This window comes from Odontesthes bonariensis, chromosome 7, assembly GCF_027942865.1.
Source record: "Odontesthes bonariensis isolate fOdoBon6 chromosome 7, fOdoBon6.hap1, whole genome shotgun sequence".
In the NCBI taxonomy this organism is placed as follows: Eukaryota; Metazoa; Chordata; class Actinopteri; order Atheriniformes; family Atherinopsidae; genus Odontesthes; species Odontesthes bonariensis.
The window spans coordinates 35,430,987-35,452,351 of NC_134512.1; the positions used below are offsets into that span (position 1 = coordinate 35,430,987).

A 21,365-nucleotide genomic window follows, 5' to 3' on the forward strand; every position below is an offset into this window, starting at 1 on the left:
CGCTTCCCTTGAACAGACGGCGCAGCGCGTTGTCGTGCACCAGTCGATTTTTGTAACTTGGCGGCGCCGAGCACAACGAACCGGATGGACCGATGTGAGACCAGGCTCAGTGAGGAGGTGCGTTTGTACAGGCAGCTGTACGAAACTGCAGTGAAACAGCACAGGGACCAACGTAAACTCCCAAAACTGGTACACAGAGATTGGCAGAACTTTGGGGAAAGAGGGAGAGTTCTGTAAGAATGTGTGGAGGAAGCTACGGGACAGATACGTGAAGGCAAAGAAGAGGGCAGAGGCTCTGTTGATGCCGGGGGCTTCAAACCTTCACCTCTTTTAACTGAATTAAAAAATTAAAATGATCCGAAAACTGCAGCAGTATCATTAATTACAGTATTCTTGCTCTTGACAGCGGCATTGTTTTCTTCTCCACTTTCGTGCTTGTAGAGTAGCGGTAACCTTCACGTAGCAGCGCCACCTCTGTGACGGAGAAAATTGCAACTACTGGCGCAACGACTTGCGCCACTATATAGGGTCCTATGGCCGGCACGAACTCGTGACGTCATCAACACCGCTCGCGCGAGCAGACGCAGCAACCATGCTAGAGCCTTTAGGAAGCGCTTCCTGATAGTGTCTCATTGGAATACCTGTGCGATGCCTCACCTCATCCACATGCAGAGTGACGCGGTCTCCAACTTTCAACGATCCGTAGACGGTGCCCACATGGAGAACGTAACCTCCTCGAACCTGCGTGTTCTTCACCGTGAACTCCATCCGCTGCAGAGAAAGAGACAGAAACGAGTGCATTTGTCAGTCTGCGTGTTTCTCTTCTGGCATTTAGAGAATAAATGTGATGCTAAATAAAGAGGAGAAAATTGAGTCTTCACTTCCACACACAGATGGTCCTTTGCAGACCCTGATTTGAATGTTTTCCTACCATCCCGGCTCCCAGTCTTCAAACAATGCTAAAAGCTGTGATTTCCACCATCAATCAGACGCACCAGTCCTCTTTAAACAGATGCGTCAGCTTAGAAGACCGACTGTCATCTTATCTCTTAAATTAACAGCATCCACAGAGCTCATTGTGCAGCACTCAGGCGTGCACATGCTCACTTTCCGGTACTTTTTATCATTTTTCGTTGCACCTACATCCTCCGTGTTGTCGTCCTCTCGCAGCATGTAGCCCTCGTCAAACGACTGCCCGCCCTGCTCCGCGTAAAAGGACGTGCGGTCCAGCAGCACGCCGCACTCCTGGCCCGTCGTCACCTCGTCGCAGAAGGCGCGGTCGCGGCGCAGAGCCAGAACTGTAGCCACGGCCTGCTCAAACTCTACACCGACAACAGACTGATGATCAGTGGGGGAATGTTTTTAAGAAGAAGGCGCCAGTCCAGCTGAACTTGGATGTGGAAATCACTCACCGTAGTTGCCGTTTTCATCTGAGCTGTACTTGTACTTTGGAGAGTCATCTGTGGCCAGTATCGGCTTGTTTCTCAGCTCTTCGATGGCGTAGATGTCCAGCATGATGTGGTCCACGTCTCCTGCGCCCTTACCCTGCGACTTCAGCTAAACAAACACAAAACAGTGTTCACATAGAACACAAACTCCTCCTCTGATCGCTTCCAGAACAACATATTAGCAAGACATATCTTTCTTTAAAACAACCACTTTTCTTTCATTTGTCAAAGTGGCAGCCTCCATTTTTGCATCCCATAATAAAATCTATGTGCATGCAGTAGAAGTGCCGACGTTTTAGCCGTTATAAGTCAAAATTGTTGCACGTTGGATGATTTTTCCGAAGTTAAACTGTTTCACCGTTTAACTGCTGTAAAACTCATCCTTACATACGATATACAGCGTTATAAGCAGACGTCTGGGCTCACTTTGGGCTTTGTAAACTTACAAAAAAGAATGAACTAAGCAGCGCACACACCCTAGTATAACATCTTCCTTCAGGTGATTGAATTTATAGGTAAAAAAGAGCTCTCTGCTGCAGCTGAGCCATATTACCGCCTTCTGGAAGACGCTACAGAGCCCTGAAACGCTGCACCCCCAGACCGAGGAACAGGTTTTACTTCACTAACAAACTAAACTCTCTCTCACTGCCCCCACCCCCCCATCGATCCACGTCCTGAGTGTGCACGCAGCAGCAGTGGAAAGAGCTTCAACTCGAGTCATACACTGACGCCCAGGTAAAGCACTGCGAGTAAAAGCAGTTTAACATCCATTACAGGGGATTTGCGGACCTTTGACGGTTATATGGTGGGATAATGAAAACGTGCAGCTTTTATATTTAAGACAGATAACACCAAGTAAACCTGAAGCTCAGACTGATCTGACTGCTTATAAGAATAAAAATGTAGCTATAAGAGATGAAGAGGATTCAAACTGTTAATGTAATTAAAGAAGAGGCCAGCACTGGGTTAGGGGTCACTATAACATGGTGACAGAAACAGGATCTCATCACCTGATGCGTCACCGTGTAAACCTGTGCGGCTGAATGAAATTCAGCATGTTGTTATAAAGCTCTCAGTTTTTATTGATATCCAGTCAGAGTATTTAGTATTTACAGCAAGTTATTTCAATTAGATGCTTTACATTCTACAGGTCAGTCTAATAAACGCAGGTAACTTAATCCAGAAGAGGAGGAAACGCAAGTGCAGTGTTTCAAACTCCCCCATCTGGCAGGAAGCAGAGCTGCGTGCACACGCACGCACGAGCTGCGTGCACACGCATGCTGCAGTGTTAAGGAAAACACATCAGCCTTTTTGCAACATCAAACAACAGGGGATTTGCACAGGACTGTAAAGTAAATGTGGGTTTATTTAAACACCAGGTGCACGGCTCCTAGTTCTCACTTACAGTGCAATACAGCAGAAGGCTGACAAGGCAAAATAGTGCTCCCACAGGAGTGGACGCAAAGCAATGTAAAGAACACGACTATCAAAGCAAAACTATCAGAAGGTTTCCTTCACTGCCCTCCACCGCTGCTTCCATCTCCTCACCTGTGCAGCCTTCTTCTCCTCCTCGAAGGCAGCCAGGTCCACTTCCATGCCTTTCTCCTCCGCAATGAGGGAGGTCAGGTCCAGAGGGAACCCGTAGGTGTCGTACAACAGCCATGCTGTGTCGCCTGGATGCACATACAGAGAGAAACAACATCTCACTTCAAACATGCCATTACTTCCGCGTGTTAAACAGGAAAAGCTCAAGTCCGTATTTAGGCAGCAGCAAACATTTATTTAGACCAGTGATACTCACTATTTCTTTCACAAGAGCCACATTGGCAGAGCAAAATCAAGGGAAGAGCCACTTTTACCACAACATACTAAAGTCCCCTTTTGCAAATATGCATTTCTACATATAAAACATCCCACAAAAAAAGAAACAACACAGCCAATACATTTTCAATTCAGACCACATTTACCTTAATACTGGGATGAGCGGAAGCTGGCATGCATGTCCTTGACTTTCTTCATGTTGTATTTGTAGTTTGTTGTTGTAATCATAGTGAGACATTTAAGATGGGATGGTTTTTGTGCTGGTTTCTGCATCTCGCGCTAGCCTCATTCTTACTGCATTTCCATCAGCGTAATCTAATCATGAACACAAACGGTGTCCTCACTCTTATTTTAATTTCCTAGACAACATCTTAATTAAAGAAAATCAAAGTTTTGACACAGACGACAGGCTCACAGGAGGCTATAAGGAGAGCTTGTTAATTGGGATTTTAGCTTTCCTAGTTTCCTCTAACTGACCCGAGTACTTTTAAACCCTGGGCAAGAAAGAATTCAGTCGGATGGTTGAAGGGACACTAATCCATAATGCCAGCAAATTCATTCTGATGGGATTAAAGGAAGAAAAACAGCAATGGAGCCAGGGAGGGATGGAGGGGGACACGGAGATAAAGAGCCGAAACAGGATCTGATGTAGGAGGCGAGGATTCAAATGTAAGGCAGAGGGAATAATTGAAAGAGGATAGAAACAAAGGTGGCGCTTTCCACTAAAATCAACAGTACGCGACACGTGATGTGCACACATACAAGTTTGAGAGGCTTCTGGTTTAAGCGTGTCTCACCGGGGATGATCTTGCAGTCTCCCAGACTCATGATCTTCCTGTCGAGGATGCGGCGCCCCCTGCTGAGGGTTTTGAGGAACTGTTCCTCCTCCTCGTTGACGATGTCTTTTACCATCTCTGGGTCTTTCTTCAGTTCTGGGAAGGCTTCACCCTGCAGGAGGAGAGTGAACGCAGACAAAGAGGGAGGAAGTTGCAAAGACTCTTTTTATAGACACAAAACTTTGTTTTAAAAGAGTGTTTGACTTTGACTTTGTTAGATCGATACTTTCATTGGAAGCTCAAGAACAAGCCGGAGTAATCTCAAGTTAAATGAAGTCTTTATTTCTGGCAACAAATGGAGTATAACAGCGCTGGACCCAGTATGACAGAACTCTCGTCAGAAAGAGCCTCGATTTCCGGTAACATTTTGTATTTATATGCCTCAGAGGTTGGACCCCTTGTCGACCAAATATGATTGGATACGAGTAGGTTCAACATGCTTCGTCATATTCTCTGAATAAGCAAAATAATGTGTGTGTGAACCTTGCACCTGGTTTCCCAGGCTAATTGTTTTGTCTTCCCATTCCTGGATCAGTTAAGGTCATGTCTCGTGTCCATCGTGGAAAAGTACATTTAATAAAGCCAATTTTAACAACTTTTAAATTCAATCGTGACCAAAACACAACAAAATCCTGTTTTAAATGATCAGAAAATTCAAAGTTTAACTGTAAATATTAATCCACTCTTATCCATAAATCTAATGAGAAGAGGTTTGAAAAATGTTCATATCATTTGCCTGAACTCCTGATTCGAACCAGCCAAAAGCAGTTTGAAGTGTATTGGCTACATAATGCTCAATTCAGACGTGGAATGCTTAGAAATCTATAAAAACAACAACACAACTCAGGTTCTGTCACCTTTACCTGAGGTGATTCACCTCTGGCTGCGTGTGCCTAAAGTGTTTAAGTCAGTGTGGGAGCCAAAGTGGGTTTTATTTGTATTTAATGCATATATTGTTGGTTTAGGTGTGAAAGTTCATATGAATGTCAATTTGACTGGATAAAAAGGTTATTTAATTAATTTGATTGAATTCATGTTTATTTAAATAGAATTTAGTAACTTTTTTTTCGGAGCCATTTTTATTTTACTGTCGCTTTAAGAAAACGGGTCTTAGGCTTTTGGAGGCAGTTGAGGCTGAATTAAGGACTGAGCGACACAGTTTTCTAACCGCAGTGCAACTTTGATTTGGAATTCTCCTGCAACAAGATACCTTGGAAAACTTTGGAATAAATGCATTTTGTTTAATCTTTTGCGCCGGAGTCCTGTGGACGTTTCTTGTCTTCCATCCGGTGAAGGTACACAAGTTAAGTTTACCTGGTTTAAGGCTGGTTTCAGCTCCCACACACAGATGCAAGTGTCAAACTGAAGTCGGCCTTTGACCGGCTGAAAGCAGCCCAACAACATCTTAAATATACAGAAAACAACACACACTTCCTGACTACACTCTGAATGAGAGGCTCTTTCTTGTTCAGCGACTTGTGTGATATATTTCTTCTGTTAATCCCAAACTTCAAACTGACAAAGAGGAGACTTTAAGGAGACTTTTGTAATTACTGCCGAACAGATACAAGGAATTAGCTTCTTCCCAGAAGTATTACATCACTGGTAGATGGTTGATTAACCTGAGAAACTGAACGTAAGCGGAAGCCTGATTAGAACCAGAACCAGCTACACAAACACTACTAATATTGAATGTTTTTAACATGTTCTAAGCAGACACGTGAATAAAAAAAAAGCCTCACCAGGGAATCAACCACCACATCCACCAGAGAGGCGAAGAAGCCCCTCTGAGCTCCCAGCTTCTCGTGTGAGTAACGGACGGCACGACGCAGGATCCTCCTCAACACGTAGCTAAAAACAACAAAACATGACAGTGAAGCACTAAGACTTGATGCACAAACTTTTCCAGGTGCATTTTGGATTATATTTAAGGTGCTTTCGCTCATGTTTGAATCGCCCGTTGAATCTAAAACAAACAAACGTCGCAGAGACACAAACGACATCACTGTTTGCTTCATCTTCTATACATCAGATGTCTTTTTTAGCCTGTTTTCTGCTCGTCTCACCCTCTTCCCGTGTTGTCAGGCCGACCACCATCTGACAAGGCGATGGTGATGGTGCGTGCGTGGTCAGCCAGGACACGGTAGGCCATGTCGATGCCGTCAGCATCCTCAGCACCAACTTTACCGGTGTAAGGTCGAGCACCTGTCCCCTGAAACAGACGTCATATAGGTTCTGATTTAGTTGGATTCTGGTTTTACACGTACTGAAGGAAATTAAATAAATACATAAATAAATGTTTCCTTAAAGAATAAATCAATTGCATCCATCATCCGGTGGAAAAACTATCTGCTCCCTTTCTCATCTCAGCTCTCAACAAAACTAATTTAGCTGCCGGTGACGTCATTTTAATACACAAAGGAGCATTTCCTAAAAACATTACACAAAGACGGAAACCATAACTTCCAAAGCTATGGAAGAGTTTAACTTAACGTTTCTCCATGAATTACAGGAGGCAGAGCCTTCAGTTATCAGGCCCCTCTCTGTGGAACCAGCTGCCAGTTTGGGAGGCAGAGCCTTCAGTTATCAGGCCCCTCTCTGTGGAACCAGCTGCCAGTTTGGGAGGCAGAGCCTTCAGTTATCAGGCCCCTCTCTGTGGAACCAGCTGCCAGTTTGGGAGGCAGAGCCTTCAGTTATCAGGCCCCTCTCTGAGGAACCAGCTGCCAGTTTGGGAGGCAGAGCCTTCAGTTATCAGACCCCTCTCTGTGGAACCAACTGCCAGTTTGGGAGGCAGAGCCTTCAGTTATCAGACTCCTCTCTGTGGAACCAGCTGCCAGTTTGGGAGGCAGAGCCTTCAGTTATCAGGCCCCTCTCTGAGGAACTAGCTGCCAGTTTGGGAGGCAGAGCCTTCAGTTATCAGGCCCCTCTCTGAGGAACCAGCTGCCAGTTTGGGAGGCAGAGCCTTCAGTTATCAGGCCCCTCTCTGTGGAACCAGCTGCCAGTTTGGGAGGCAGAGCCTTCAGTTATCAGGCCCCTCTCTGAGGAACCAGCTGCCAGTTTGGGAGGCAGAGCCTTCAGTTATCAGGCCCCTCTCTGAGGAACTAGCTGCCAGTTTGGGAGGCAGAGCCTTCAGTTATCAGGCCCCTCTCTGAGGAACCAGCTGCCAGTTTGGGAGGCAGAGCCTTCAGTTATCAGGCCCCTCTCTGTGGAACCAGCTGCCAGTTTGGGAGGCAGAGCCTTCAGTTATCAGGCCCCTCTCTGTGGAACCAGCTGCCAGTTTGGGAGGCAGAGCCTTCAGTTATCAGACTCCTCTCTGTGGAACCAGCTGCCAGTTTGGGAGGCAGAGCCTTCAGTTATCAGGCCCCTCTCTGAGGAACTAGCTGCCAGTTTGGGAGGCAGAGCCTTCAGTTATCAGGCCCCTCTCTGAGGAACCAGCTGCCAGTTTGGGAGGCAGAGCCTTCAGTTATCAGGCCCCTCTCTGTGGAACCAGCTGCCAGTTTGGGAGGCAGAGCCTTCAGTTATCAGGCCCCTCTCTGAGGAACCAGCTGCCAGTTTGGGAGGCAGAGCCTTCAGTTATCAGGCCCCTCTCTGAGGAACTAGCTGCCAGTTTGGGAGGCAGAGCCTTCAGTTATCAGGCCCCTCTCTGAGGAACCAGCTGCCAGTTTGGGAGGCAGAGCCTTCAGTTATCAGGCCCCTCTCTGTGGAACCAGCTGCCAGTTTGGGAGGCAGAGCCTTCAGTTATCAGGCCCCTCTCTGTGGAACCAGCTGCCAGTTTGGGAGGCAGAGCCTTCAGTTATCAGGCCCCTCTCTGTGGGACCAGCTGCCAGTTTGGGAGGCAGAGCCTTCAGTTATCAGGCCCCTCTCTGTGGAACCAGCTGCCAGTTTGGGAGGCAGAGCCTTCAGTTATCAGGCCCCTCTCTGTGGAACCAGCTGCCAGTTTGGGAGGCAGAGCCTTCAGTTATCAGACCCCTCTCTGTGGAACCAACTGCCAGTTTGGGAGGCAGAGCCTTCAGTTATCAGACTCCTCTCTGTGGAACCAGCTGCCAGTTTGGGAGGCAGAGCCTTCAGTTATCAGGCCCCTCTCTGAGGAACTAGCTGCCAGTTTGGGAGGCAGAGCCTTCAGTTATCAGGCCCCTCTCTGAGGAACCAGCTGCCAGTTTGGGAGGCAGAGCCTTCAGTTATCAGGCCCCTCTCTGTGGAACCAGCTGCCAGTTTGGGAGGCAGAGCCTTCAGCTATCAGGCTCCTCTCTGTGGAACCAGCTGCCAGTTTGGGAGGCAGAGCCTTCAGTTATCAGGCCCCTCTCTGAGGAACCAGCTGCCAGTTTGGGAGGCAGAGCCTTCAGTTATCAGGCCCCTCTCTGTGGAACCAGCTGCCAGTTTGGGAGGCAGAGCCTTCAGTTATCAGGCCCCTCTCTGTGGGACCAGCTGCCAGTTTGGGAGGCAGAGCCTTCAGTTATCAGGCCCCTCTCTGTGGAACCAGCTGCCAGTTTGGGAGGCAGAGCCTTCAGTTATCAGGCCCCTCTCTGTGGAACCAGCTGCCAGTTTGGGAGGCAGAGCCTTCAGTTATCAGGCCCCTCTCTGTGGAACCAGCTGCCAGTTTGGGAGGCAGAGCCTTCAGTTATCAGGCCCCTCTCTGTGGGACCAGCTGCCAGTTTGGGAGGCAGAGCCTTCAGTTATCAGGCCCCTCTCTGTGGAACCAGCTGCCAGTTTGGGAGGCAGAGCCTTCAGTTATCAGGCCCCTCTCTGTGGGACCAGCTGCCAGTTTGGGAGGCAGAGCCTTCAGTTATCAGGCCCCTCTCTGTGGAACCAGCTGCCAGTTTGGGAGGCAGAGCCTTCAGTTATCAGGCCCCTCTCTGTGGAACCAGCTGCCAGTTTGGGAGGCAGAGCCTTCAGTTATCAGGCCCCTCTCTGTGGGACCAGCTGCCAGTTTGGGAGGCAGAGCCTTCAGTTATCAGGCCCCTCTCTGTGGAACCAGCTGCCAGTTTGGGAGGCAGAGCCTTCAGTTATCAGGCCCCTCTCTGTGGGACCAGCTGCCAGTTTGGGAGGCAGAGCCTTCAGTTATCAGGCCCCTCTCTGTGGAACCAGCTGCCAGTTTGGGAGGCAGAGCCTTCAGTTATCAGGCCCCTCTCTGTGGAATAAGCTGCCAGTTTGGCTTCAGGAAGCAGACACCTTCTCTACCTTTAGAACCAGGCAGCACAACGCACTCGTTACGTTCATGTTCTTTCCTTAAAGTAAGTCAAAATGTGCCATTCCGCATTAGAAGTGCACCAGATCTCTGTCACATTCACACAAACATCGGACAGCTCTGCACCTTCTGAATGGCCTCAAAATAAGGGACAAAGAGGTCAGTGTCATAGTTGGACATCTTGTTTTGCAGAACGGATACCAGGCGCTCCAAACCCATCCCTGTGTCAATGCTCTTCTTAGGCAGCGGCTTTAGCTCCGTCTCCGACTCTCTGAGCAGGATACAACAAGAAAACTGAAGTTAGAAACACTAATTCATCAGGGAATCAAAGAAAGCCGTTTTGATGTGGAAGACAACCATTTTTAATCATTGTTTGCATGTATTTGTGTTATTGGTCCTTTATTTCCATGTTCTGCTGTGTTTAAACATAAAAACAGTTTAACTTAATGATATTTTTTTATTGTAAAATAAAACTTTAACCCTTAAAATGAAACAGAAATTGGTGCTCCCGTTTGTTCTGGTGCCCTAATGACAACCCAACAGCCTCTCAGTCTGCACTGATAAACCAATAACAGACTTATCTCCCAGCACTCCACCAGTCCGTGTGTTACCTGTTGAACTGGATGAACACCAGGTTCCAGATCTCCAGCACGTTGGGATCGTCCATGTTCACCAGGTGAGAGGCATCTCTGCCTCCGATGCGGTCGAAGTGGATCTCACTGCAGGGACCACAGGGGCCGGTGTCTCCCATCTCCCAGAAGTTATCCTTCATGCTGCCTGGCAGGATGCGGGCCTCCGCCATGCTAAGCAAAACACACACAGGGGGGGGGGGGGGGCTTATTTAAATAACCTCCATTAAATGTTCACACTGGGACAAAGTGTCTCCTCTTTGCTCTGTGGTTTCCTTTTATTTTTAAATTCTGATCATTTCTGCGATCTGTACATGGCGTAGATATTTACCCATTCAATATGCCACTTAAGACTCTGATTATTAGAGTGATGATGAAGCCTGAGCTCGACTTGTTTTTGGGAGGACCAGCTTCTTTTTTGTGTAAGGCAATACTTGAATTAAAAACTGAAACAGTGTTCTTTCTTCATCAATGTTTCTGTGGAGGCTCAATAAATGGCTTCCACATCACTTTTTAGCAAGCAGAATTTATGTAAAAACACAGTTGATATCATTTAGTGGATGTATCCGGCACTACTGAGACAACGTGCATGACAGAAATCACAGTAGACGGATGATTATCTAAGACAGGGCTATTCAAATGAAGCAATACCAGAGTGGCCCAACTTGTGGTTCAGCCACAGAAAAACCATGAAAAACACAGGTCGCGAAAATGAGCTCAAAATTCCTACAGTAGATCAGAAGGTGAATGAAACAGTCCAGTAGCCTAGCAACACTGAACCAACCCTGAAAAGTACGTCTCTCTCAACCCTCAAACGTAAAATTGACGATGAAAACCGTCGTTTTAACCCCGCCTGGGCGGACAGATACCGTTTTATTTTAAAGCCAACTCCAAACTCCACACAGTTCTTTTTTCTTCAGTTAAACGCACCTTGTGATGTGCTACGGTCAGATATGACCAGGATGTTACTTTGATTTCATTTCAAAAGGGAGACGACATTTTGTGACCAAAATATTCTTTTTATTATTTTAAAGTGAAAAATAGCATTGCTGTTGCCTCAGGTTCGATTTATTTAGAGAAGTTTTTAACGCACTTTTTGATGTTCTTATGTCAGATATGTTTATTTCATTTCAAAAGGGAAAAACTATTTCCTCACCATTGTTTTTATGCACTTTTTGAAGTGGCTGTGTTTTAAAAAAAAAAATATGATGAATAAACATCACATGTTATTTCATTATATTTGTGTTGGTTTGAAATTTGTCATGACCTCCTCCTTTCTGACTGCTGAAAATGTCCGGCCCAGCTTAAGCGCCGTGTATACTCTCGCAGCAGTGTCTCGCAGTGATCTTGTCGCAGGTATGATGCAGTTATTTTTGATTTATTCCCAATTTTGAAGCGCGGTCTGCGCTATGTTAATTCCACGCCACAACGCAAGAGGGACAATCACGAACAAGCTAGGATTGTGGGTGTGGTGGGTGGCGTGTTTCTCTTCCGGTTATGGAGGTCATTCAACAACAATGGCAACTGGACGAATGCGCACTTTGATTGAGATGCAGCTGATCGATCTAGAAATGTAAGAAATATTACTACTACTGGAGCTGGCAGAGAGGCGAAAGAAGCGTCACAGAAGATGGTCATACAAACAAAACAAGCCGGTTAGCAAACCGGAAATACGCATAGTGTAGAGCGGATGTAGAGTTGACCAATCAGAGGCCTCCTTTCTCTCCTCCCTGCGACGATATCTGAGGCACTGTCTGCGGTCAGTTACAATTTTGGGGAGGTGCACCTGAGTGTCTGCGTAGGGGGGGGGCATGTCTGCGTTAACTGCGACACACACGCAGACGACCTGGTTTCCGACCATAAACTCCGCTTTAAGGTCTCGGTTTTAAAATCTGGCCCAACTGAATTTGTAATTGAAAAGCCCTGATCTAAGATATCCCAAAGCTGATGCTTTCACCTGACCCGTTCGCTGCTACTCCTCATTTCTGAGTCAGACTCACCCCAGGTCAATCCAGATCTGTTTGCACTCCAGATCAGGCTCCAGGCCTGCATCAGCGTTTCCTCCAAAGTAGGTGACATACAGGCGATCGATGGAAATACCGAACTCCTGAGTCAGCAGCTCCAGGGCCATCTTACAGGCCAGTTGCTGCAGAGCGAAGGAGACGACAAACAGGTTGAGGACTAAAAAGAAGAAGAATTCTTCTACATTCAAAACGACCACAAATAGGGATGTTATCATTCATGATTCCATCATTTCTTTTAACATAAAGATTAATATGTTCATGTTAATAGGTTACTTTCTTAAATAATTCTCACACACAACTACCACGAAAGTTTTGGAGTGACCGAAAACAATGATGTCCAGACTCGTCTTTACCAACATGCATATAAACAAAGCAGCATTAACTCCCTGCTGCTTTTGCACATCATCTCGCTCCCATTTTCCAGAGTTATTGTTTGGCAGCAGGGATCATGTGGGAATCTGTGTTCTCACATGCAGAACGTTTCAGGGCTGAAGTGCACGTGTGAAGATGACTTCACCAGCTTGTCTCCTTCATACATCAAAGAGAGCACAAAAGATGGCGAGACGGCCACAGAGAGTGATTTTCTGTGACGGGCTTTCTTAATTTCATTAGATAACAACAAAATTAAATAAAATTAACTGCAAATATTCTAACAGCCAACTACTAATTAAATACAGAGAAATGCATTCAGAGTTCCACAGACTCCAACTCTACTTCCTTACATTGCTCTGCACACTCAGCCCATCTCCACTTTAACAGAACCTGCATCAGATGATCTAGCAGAGAGCAGAATGAAGCCTCTGTAACCAGCCTCCAGATAAGGACCCAGCCGGCTGGAGTGGCCAGCACTCGCTGGTTTACAGAGTTAACCAGACTTTCTTCATAAAATACTGAGGCTAAATGCCACAAATAACTGGAAAACACTGCATGGCAACGAATGGCTTCCTTATCTCAGACAGAATTTAGGAGTGGGTCAGCTAATCTAGTTTGTCAGCCTGCAGAAAACACTGCAAACAGAACATACAAAAAGAAACAAACTGAGGGTCATGGACATTGAGTGTTTCTTCAACCTAAACTATTCCCCAGCTGGGAAACTCCCACATGTGATCATCATCGTTGCTTCCAAATATAAGGGCACAAAAAAATATTGAAAAAGCTGAAAACATGACTGTCAGACTGTCGAGCGTCCGGAGGCAAAAACCAAGGAATAATCCTTTCAGTGGCAATGAAGGCGTGTTTAATGAAACGCATACAAAATACAAACTCTTTACAATAACAATACTCTACAGTCTCAATCTCCAACACTCTGCCCCAACAAACCATTTTGCCTCCCTTTTAAAACCCCTACCCTTAGTCACATGACCAATGAGACCAAACACCGTAGGTTCAAATATTTACATAATTAACAATAAATCATAAATATGTACATACATCCATAATTGCGATATATACACACAATATAATCACCTATTTACAAACCCTTAAACCATTACTTAACACCCAAAACACATATACATGAATAACATCTTTACACACATCCCTACTTGCTACTGTCCTTCGGAACCATATTTAAGGGGTCAGGTTCCTGGGGACCTCTTTTGATGTGACACCCCGGGAGGACAGAGCAGCCGTTTGAGGTAAGTTGTGCCTTTGTTTTGTTATAGTTCATTTTAATCCGCGATTGAATACGGAGCTAACGGCGAGCGCGTCGTTACAATGACAATACCTTAAAGTAGTCTCCAAAGGACCAGGAGCCCAGCATCTCAAAGAAGGTGTGGTGGTAGACATCTTTACCCACATCATCCAGGTCATTGTGTTTGCCTCCTGCACGGATACACTTTTGAGTGTTGGCGGCACGATGGAGCTTGGCCATGGGGTGGGAGGGATCGATGGTGTTCAGGAAGATGGGCTTGAACTAAATTGGAAGAGGTGGAAAATCAAATTTAGGAGCTGTGCTGTTTGCTGAGAATCAGGCACAGAGTCAAAAAGTTGTAAGTCAGAGGGTACGTAGATAAGAAAAGCACCATGCGTACCTGGTTCATGCCAGCATTGGCAAAAAGCAGCGTGGGGTCGTCCAGTGGGATGGTGGCCGACGAGTGAACATACTGGTGCTCATAGCGACGGAAGAAGTCAATGAACTTCTGGCGTATTTGAGCTGCACTTAAGGAGGAGTCCATTCTGAATCAGCTATCTGAACAAAAATCAAACACACACATACAAATATGAGTTTAATACAGAAAGGAAAAAAACACCTCCAACCATAGCGGCAATGTATACGTTAGGTTCACGTCCAATCAAATTGTTCTGGGTCACGAACAACAGACCGTTTGTCTTCCAGCTGCAGTTAAAAAGAAACAAGGCAGCCAAATCATTTGGACTGATTGAAAACCGTTTACCTCATCAAATAAAAAGGTAAAAAAGTCTATGTTTAAGCAGAAGCAGCAATTAACCCGTTTCTGTGAACTAAAGACTTGGCCCTCAATGCTCCGATTCTGACGTCCAGGTTGAGCTGAACCGGAGCCAACATGGAGGATAATGGGAAGGTTAAAGAGACAGTTGCATTGGCCAACCAGTGGAGCCCAAAAACAGCCGTTACTGAGGTGCTGATCAAGTGATCATAAGTGGACAAACTGTATGAACTCTGCCAGCGTGATACTTACAAAAAAATAACATTTAATGCTACAAAACGCAGCTGCTAAATCATCACTACAAGGTGCTGTTCCTGCGAAAGGGTGCACTTAAATCTGCTGAAAAACATCTAAAGGGCTTCAAATTTCTGATGTTGACTTTGAACAAAGCCGTAAAAAGATGATTGGACAAGGCTTGATTTGTGGGCGGAGATTTTGTTGTTCATGCATGTTAGTCACCTTTACAATAAGCACCGAGTTTTATGTAGTTTAAAAGCCAATTTAAAAAATCCAATCATTCATTCGGCAGTCTTTCTATTCATTTGACATGTTTAAACCGTTCAAGTATCAAACTTCTGGATTCTGGAGCTAAGTGCCAAGACTTTTGGTATTGCCGCCGTTTATAAGAGGACACCATGCAGAAAAGAGCTGAAGCCATGATTCAGATAAAGACCAGCTGTGGTGTGGAGCTCTGACTTAGCCAGCTGGCTAAGCTGAATTTGTCACTAACCAGCCTCATCGCTGCCCACCAATAATTTTTTGTTATAGTTTTTGTCAAACTTTAGAAAAACAACAAGCAGAACTACTTAGTCATAGCATAAAGCTCCAGAATTGGCTGAATGTTTTGATGTTTGAATGCTTTAAACAGCACAAACTGTTTTTCTATGTGACCTGTCACATGGCCTAACAACAAGTTAGAAGAGAAACTGAAACAATTCTGATCATAAAGGACCGTTATGATCAGTTAATCCAGCTCAATCTTCCCTGCTCGTCAACTTTTTAGTCTAAAGTCTACAACAGCTTTAACAACATTAAAGGGGAACTCCGGGGCATTTGAAGCGCATTTCCATTGCTAGAGGTTGTCAAATACTGACGGTAGGACGTTCAAGTATTTAAAACATTACAACAATACATGCCCAGTAATATTGTTGTAATGTTTTAAATACTTGAACGCAGTTTTTCTAGAGAAGATAATTGTTTTGTATATGGGATTATCGTCCATTGACTGTTTTGGGCTTTAACATGCGCGCGCCTACCGACAAGAGGTAAGTGACATGCTGTTTATAAAGTTGTTTTGTAACGTCCCCATGCCAGTAATGTGAGAACCATGCATATGGTTTTGATGGTAAGGCTTGTGACTTTATTGTCGGATGGTTTATAAAGTGGTGTGACGTTTCTGCAGTGTGCAAGTTGTTGTTTTACGTGGAAGGGTAAGCATCCATTTACTGAATGGTTTCTAAGACACTATAATATCACAGATGTATATAATAACACAGACTTCTTATTAATAAACTATTTTTAGTAAATAAAATACCTTCTTACAAGACATGCATGATAATCATCATAAAGAAGCAGAAGTGGGATGAAGCCCTTGTTATCACACCTGAGATTAGCAGCATATTATGATGTATTCGTTCGTCACAAGTCACATCATCATTGCAATATTCAACGATGATATTACATGTTTTTGTAATATTCGGACTGTTGTCCCACTACAATCATTCATTTAGTCGTTTACATACAAGCAACCACATATGTGCATCCATAAACCAAATTATAGGCTTATGCATGCTTATCAATGAGTGTTTTAAACATTTTAAGCACAGCAATGGTGCCTCTGTAAGTGTAATGGTACATTAATTAAATGGTGATATGACTGACACAGGTGTGGCGCACATTGGGACCATTGTTTGGTGACCGTGTGTTAAAATTAAAGGGGAACTCCGGGGCATTTGAAGCGTGTTTCCATTGCCAGGGGTTGTCAAATAATGATAGTAGGACACAGAGAGGTGCGTATCTGCGCTCCCTGTGTGGAGATCGCTCTGTCCGCACAGCGTGTCATGCGAGGCTAATACGTGGTGGCTAGGGGCAAGCGCTAACCCTTCCACGTAAAACAACAACTTGCACACAGCAGAAACGTCACACCACTTTATAAACCATCCGACAATAAAGTCACAAGCCTTACCATCAAAACCATATGCATGGTTCTCACATTACTGGCATGGGGACGTTACAAAACAACTTTATAAACAGCATATAACTCACCGGCTGGTTGTACGCTCGCGCATGTGAAAGCCCAAAAGAGTCGATGGAGAATAATCCCATATACAAAACAATTATATTCTCTAGAAAAACTGCGTTCAAGTATTTAAAACATTACAAGAATATTACTGGGCATGTATTGTTGTAATGTTTTAAATATTACCCTTTGACATCAACCAACCGAAGTTCAGTGATCCTGTTAAACAGCCGTTAAACGCACCCTTTATTCAGAAGTTAATTGTGTTGCGGTATCCCACATTCATAAAAAGTATTTGGAGCTGTTCAAAAAGATGTTGTGTCTGTTCATTTAAGCATTTGTGGCAAATTAATTACAACACATTTATTTTACCCCTTACACTTGAAGATCCATTTTTTTTGTGTGTGCTCTGTTATAAGAAAAAGATTGTGACGCAAGTAAGAACAAACCCGTTTTGAAATTCAATTAGTAAAACGCGAAAATCACAGCAACACAGAGCCAAATTCAAACTTTTAAACACTCCCAAAAGGACTTGAATTCGACCAATAAAGTTGGAAATATGTTTTTGACTCTGAGAAATTACTACAGCGTTGCTAAACAAAGCATTGTGCATAATTAAAAGGTTGTACAGCTGAATTCCCATATGTGGACTCTGTTGAAAACTATCCGGTTGAGGAAACCTCACAGCTGGTTCCCTCAGATCTCTGGGGCAAGCAAGGATGATAAACATCCATTCTCCCCATCCTGACTACAAAACCACTCAGCTGGAAACCAAAATAAAGGTACAGACGTTGTGCTATGGGATGGAAATTTCAGCAAAGTCAAGGAAAGTCAGTGAGACAGAAAAGAGCATCCATTAACTTGCTGCACGACGAGGAGGAAAATGGGCAGTTTTAACCTGCAAATGAGACCATTTTTGTTATTTCTTACCAATAGGCATATTTACAGAGAAATCAAGTGAATAGTAAACACTAAAAAGCTTCTAATGGAACAGCTCAACACAGATGCCTAAATATGGCTTGGTTTCCACCAAAGATTGACGGTCTGTTTGAGCCTACATAGACTTACAATGATGAGTTTTCTCACATATCTAACACTAAGTAATAAATGGATCATTTTCTTCATTCATTGGGACAAATGTGAATTCACACAAGCCACCTTTGTTGTAAACAAGCGTAAGAAAATTGATACCATAAAATATTGACAGTCAAGCCAACAGAAACTGCCCCTTTAAAAAAGTCTTTAAAACTGTATTTTGCATTGCTGACACGTTGTGGGAACTGTATAAACTGCAATTACACGCCGGGCAGAGACACTAGCTTGAGTTGAAGTTAGCAAGCTAAGATGTTAGCCCGTCAGGCTAACTCTCCTTTCTCAGGCTAAATGAAAGATTTCAGAACGCGACAATTAAAAGACAACCTATTCTGCTAAATGTTACAGTAACAGCTGTTTATTCCAACAGCATAACAGCAGGTAATAATACTCACAGAAGTCGCTGTTCTCGTAGAATGAATCAGTAACAGCTCCCTGATACACCGCTTCGATCCACGCTGCTCGATCACAAGGAAAGCGCAGAGGCTGTGACTACGCCTATATTAGTCGCCCATTGGTCCAGCCGCACCTAAACGTCATCAATTATAAATTCCCATTGGACAACTCGACTGTCAATCTTAGCCGAGCCCGCCACACCAGCACTACAAACTTCACTGTCTGGCTGATGCAATGCAAAAGACGCTAGTGTCAATGTGCGTTTTTTTCGCCCCAGCTTGTATTAAATTTATGCTGGAGACGTATTTTGACAAATAACATTTACAGAAGTGTTTGAAGTATTCAAACAGTTTATTTACAAATGTGCAACAAATATCCATTTTCCCATTTTTTTAGGAATTTTGTTCGTTGTTGATAATACTTATACACTGTTACGAACTAATAAATGGGGGATTGGAAAATCAATTTTGATTGGAAACTCAAAAGAGGCTCTTATGCTTATTGAGTGTGAAAATAGTTAAATTCCCTTTAAATCTATTTTTGGGCGGAACGATTCTCTGCCAGCTGCAGTTCTGCGGGGAGCGGTTTTCGCACAGGACCAGTTTAACAGGGGTTTGTTGCTGTACAGTTAATTTCACCATGCCGACTGATACGAAACGTGTTCGCGGCCCCGAAGTGTCTCAAAGTCCGTCTCTGTTTACGTGCAGACCCGCGGCGGCTCTCCTCTCTCACGGCCCCAGAGGGGACGTTCGGCAGCGGGATCAGGTAGACGTGCGGCCGGTTTTTGTCCGCTGCGGCCTGGTGAGTCAAGCTAAAGGCTCCGCTTACATCGAAGCTGGAAACACCAAGCTGATGAGCTGCGTCTACGGTCCCAGAGAAACAGAGCGGAAAGATGAGACGGATATGAAATGTGGGAGGTATGTAGTGATGATATATGTGTTTATTTACTGTGTATGACGGTAGACAGTCAGATGTTATTTATGAGCAAAGTTGGTTCTGTATAATTATTAGAAAGTAGTCCTTCCCGACATTTCCAACAAATCAAATTTATTTATATAGCACATTTCATGTACAAACAATTCAAAGTGCTTTACATAAAATAAAATAAATAAAAGAATTGCAACAGGGAGTGTAAGAAGCATTAAAAATACATAAAAGAATATAAAGAGAAACAAATAAAATAATTTAAATGAATTTAAAAAAACAAGCAACAGTCTAGATAAGTTAAAAGATATTTCATGCATAGACACATGAAAAAAGAAATGTTTTTAACCTGGATTTAAAAATGTCTCCATTTGGTGAAAGTTTAATCTCCACTGGCAGTTTGTTCCACTTGTTTGCAGCATAACAGCTAAATGCTGCTTCTCCATACACACACACACACACACACACACACATACATATACATAAGAATAAATCAGCAGATCTAACCCAAGAGGAAATATTCCAAATTAAAGGATAAGACCGTTTTTTTTACATTGGGCCCTTGATTTCACATTATAACATGATGTTCTACTCACCCCTGCTTGTTGTTGGTCATTTGGAGCTGTTCCGAAGATATTCGCGAGGCGTCTGGCTGCTCTCTTGAGATATTCGGCCATGAAACGGTTTCCTATGGGCAAGCTTATACAGGCACAAACTATGCTGTTTATAATTTATTAATTACTGTACACTAGCACTGATAACGTGGAGGTGCGTCGCTTACTTAAAAAAATCCGGGTTACTGTAATTTTGATTTTTTTTTTTTTTTTTTTTTTTTTTGTCGTAAAGTGGGTGTTACTGACGTCCTCGTCGTGCTACTGCCACAGACAGCCCACAGACCTGCTGCCTATTAATTCATTCGGCTAAAATTCAAAATTAGTAACCCAGATTTTTTTAAGTAAGCCACAGAGAAAGTTGGAAGCAGCAGAATGTCTTGAACGTTTTCGACAGCATTACAACGTCAGACATACTTCAGTCAATAACTTGATTATTACCCTCCCATGGAGGTATATGGGGAAACAGATGGTGGTCCAGTTAAATAGCAACTCATCTGTGAATGTAACTGTGCAGACTGAGGACACCATATAGGAGAACACACAGGTCCCTAACCTAAGGGTAAGACCCTAACCCTAACCCTAACACAACTTTTTATTGACACTGGCATAAAAACATAATGAAGCCATAACCTTGTGATTACTTTGAATTATGCAAGCCATTTACCCCTCAAGCATCCATGTGACAACTTTGAGGTGGACATATATGTTTGTGTTATAGAAGACACCACCTCTGCGTTTTTCTGTGTATCCAGACTGACCACCGACATGCGTTTCGCTCCGTTTTCCTGCCCGGAGAGGGGCTCCTGGATCCAGGGGAGCCAGGACAAGGACCTCTCGCTGATGCTCCATGAGAGTCTGCAGCCAGCGCTGTGCCTTCACAAATACCCCCGCTCTCAGATCGAGGTCAGTGTGATGGTTCTGGAGAACGGCGGTTCAGTTCTGGCCCATGCCATCACGTGCGCCTCTCTGGCGCTCGCAGACGCAGGGATTGAAATGTACGATCTGGTGCTCGGTTGTTCCATCCGTCAGGACGGCGCCTCCTATGTGGTCGACCCGACATACGCAGAGGAGAACAGCTGCAGTTCTGGCAGCGGTGAGAACCAGGGCGGTCTGACTGTTGCCTTCCTACCCAGTCTGAACCAGATCTCTGGGCTGCAGTCGGATGGAGAAATGGCTGAGGAGACTCTGACGGCAGGGATTCGGACCTGCATTGAGGGATGCTATAAACTGTACCCAGTTATCCAACAAGCCCTGCTCAAGGCTGTACGCAAGGCTGCTCCCCCACCATCAGAGAGCTAATCAACCATGATTTATAGTGTTTCTAGTTTACAATTTCCATTACGCGTTGATAACGTCAGCTATTTTTCTATGAATGTCATTTTCTTTCATGATTCAAGATTTCCTCTTCAATAATTCTATACACACACATGGCTTGGTCTGATGCATTTTGAAGTTTACAGTTTCCTGTCACTGAAAAGGTAAACAGCCGTTAGAGCACACCTTGTGACATCGATGAGATTGTTTGTCCTGAATGTGCCGTCAAGAGGTATTCCACAAAGTGCATGATAATTCATTAAATGCATTGTGTTTAATTGGAAGTAAGAGTAGTTTGAACATATTATTTTTAGGAACACGTCAAACAAACCAGTGGACGGATGATGCAGCTCTGCACCTCATATTTAACTCTCACTGATATAAATGATGGCTCAGGAGTGAGAATGTCTAAATAAAAAAAAAATAAATAAAACA

At 44.3% G+C, this 21,365-nt stretch overlaps 2 protein-coding genes across 3 annotated transcripts in view; one reads left to right on the top strand and one right to left on the bottom strand.

The window, feature by feature from the left end:
• Positions 1–18,160, bottom strand: part of aars1 (alanyl-tRNA synthetase 1) — a 30,547-nt gene extending 12,387 nt beyond the window's left edge. For both annotated transcript variants that reach the window (XM_075470685.1, XM_075470686.1), the window contains exons 1-13: positions 18,078–18,160; positions 13,977–14,134; positions 13,670–13,858; positions 11,920–12,065; positions 9,902–10,093; positions 9,417–9,561; positions 6,172–6,317; positions 5,848–5,956; positions 4,067–4,217; positions 2,997–3,121; positions 1,413–1,557; positions 1,144–1,322; positions 658–771 (exon numbers count right to left, since the gene is read on the bottom strand). In XM_075470685.1, coding sequence (XP_075326800.1) covers positions 658–771; positions 1,144–1,322; positions 1,413–1,557; positions 2,997–3,121; positions 4,067–4,217; positions 5,848–5,956; positions 6,172–6,317; positions 9,417–9,561; positions 9,902–10,093; positions 11,920–12,065; positions 13,670–13,858; positions 13,977–14,120 — 1,785 coding nt within the window. In that variant the 5' untranslated portion in view covers positions 14,121–14,134; positions 18,078–18,160. The remainder of the gene's footprint in view (positions 1–657; positions 772–1,143; positions 1,323–1,412; positions 1,558–2,996; positions 3,122–4,066; positions 4,218–5,847; positions 5,957–6,171; positions 6,318–9,416; positions 9,562–9,901; positions 10,094–11,919; positions 12,066–13,669; positions 13,859–13,976; positions 14,135–18,077) is intronic.
• Positions 18,161–18,652: 492 nt separating this feature from the next.
• Positions 18,653–21,365, top strand: exosc6 (exosome component 6). The gene is made up of 2 exons (XM_075470689.1): positions 18,653–18,995; positions 20,369–21,365. Exons 1-2 carry the CDS (start codon positions 18,718–18,720, stop codon positions 20,913–20,915), a joined length of 825 nt encoding a protein of 274 aa, XP_075326804.1. The 5' UTR covers positions 18,653–18,717; the 3' UTR covers positions 20,916–21,365.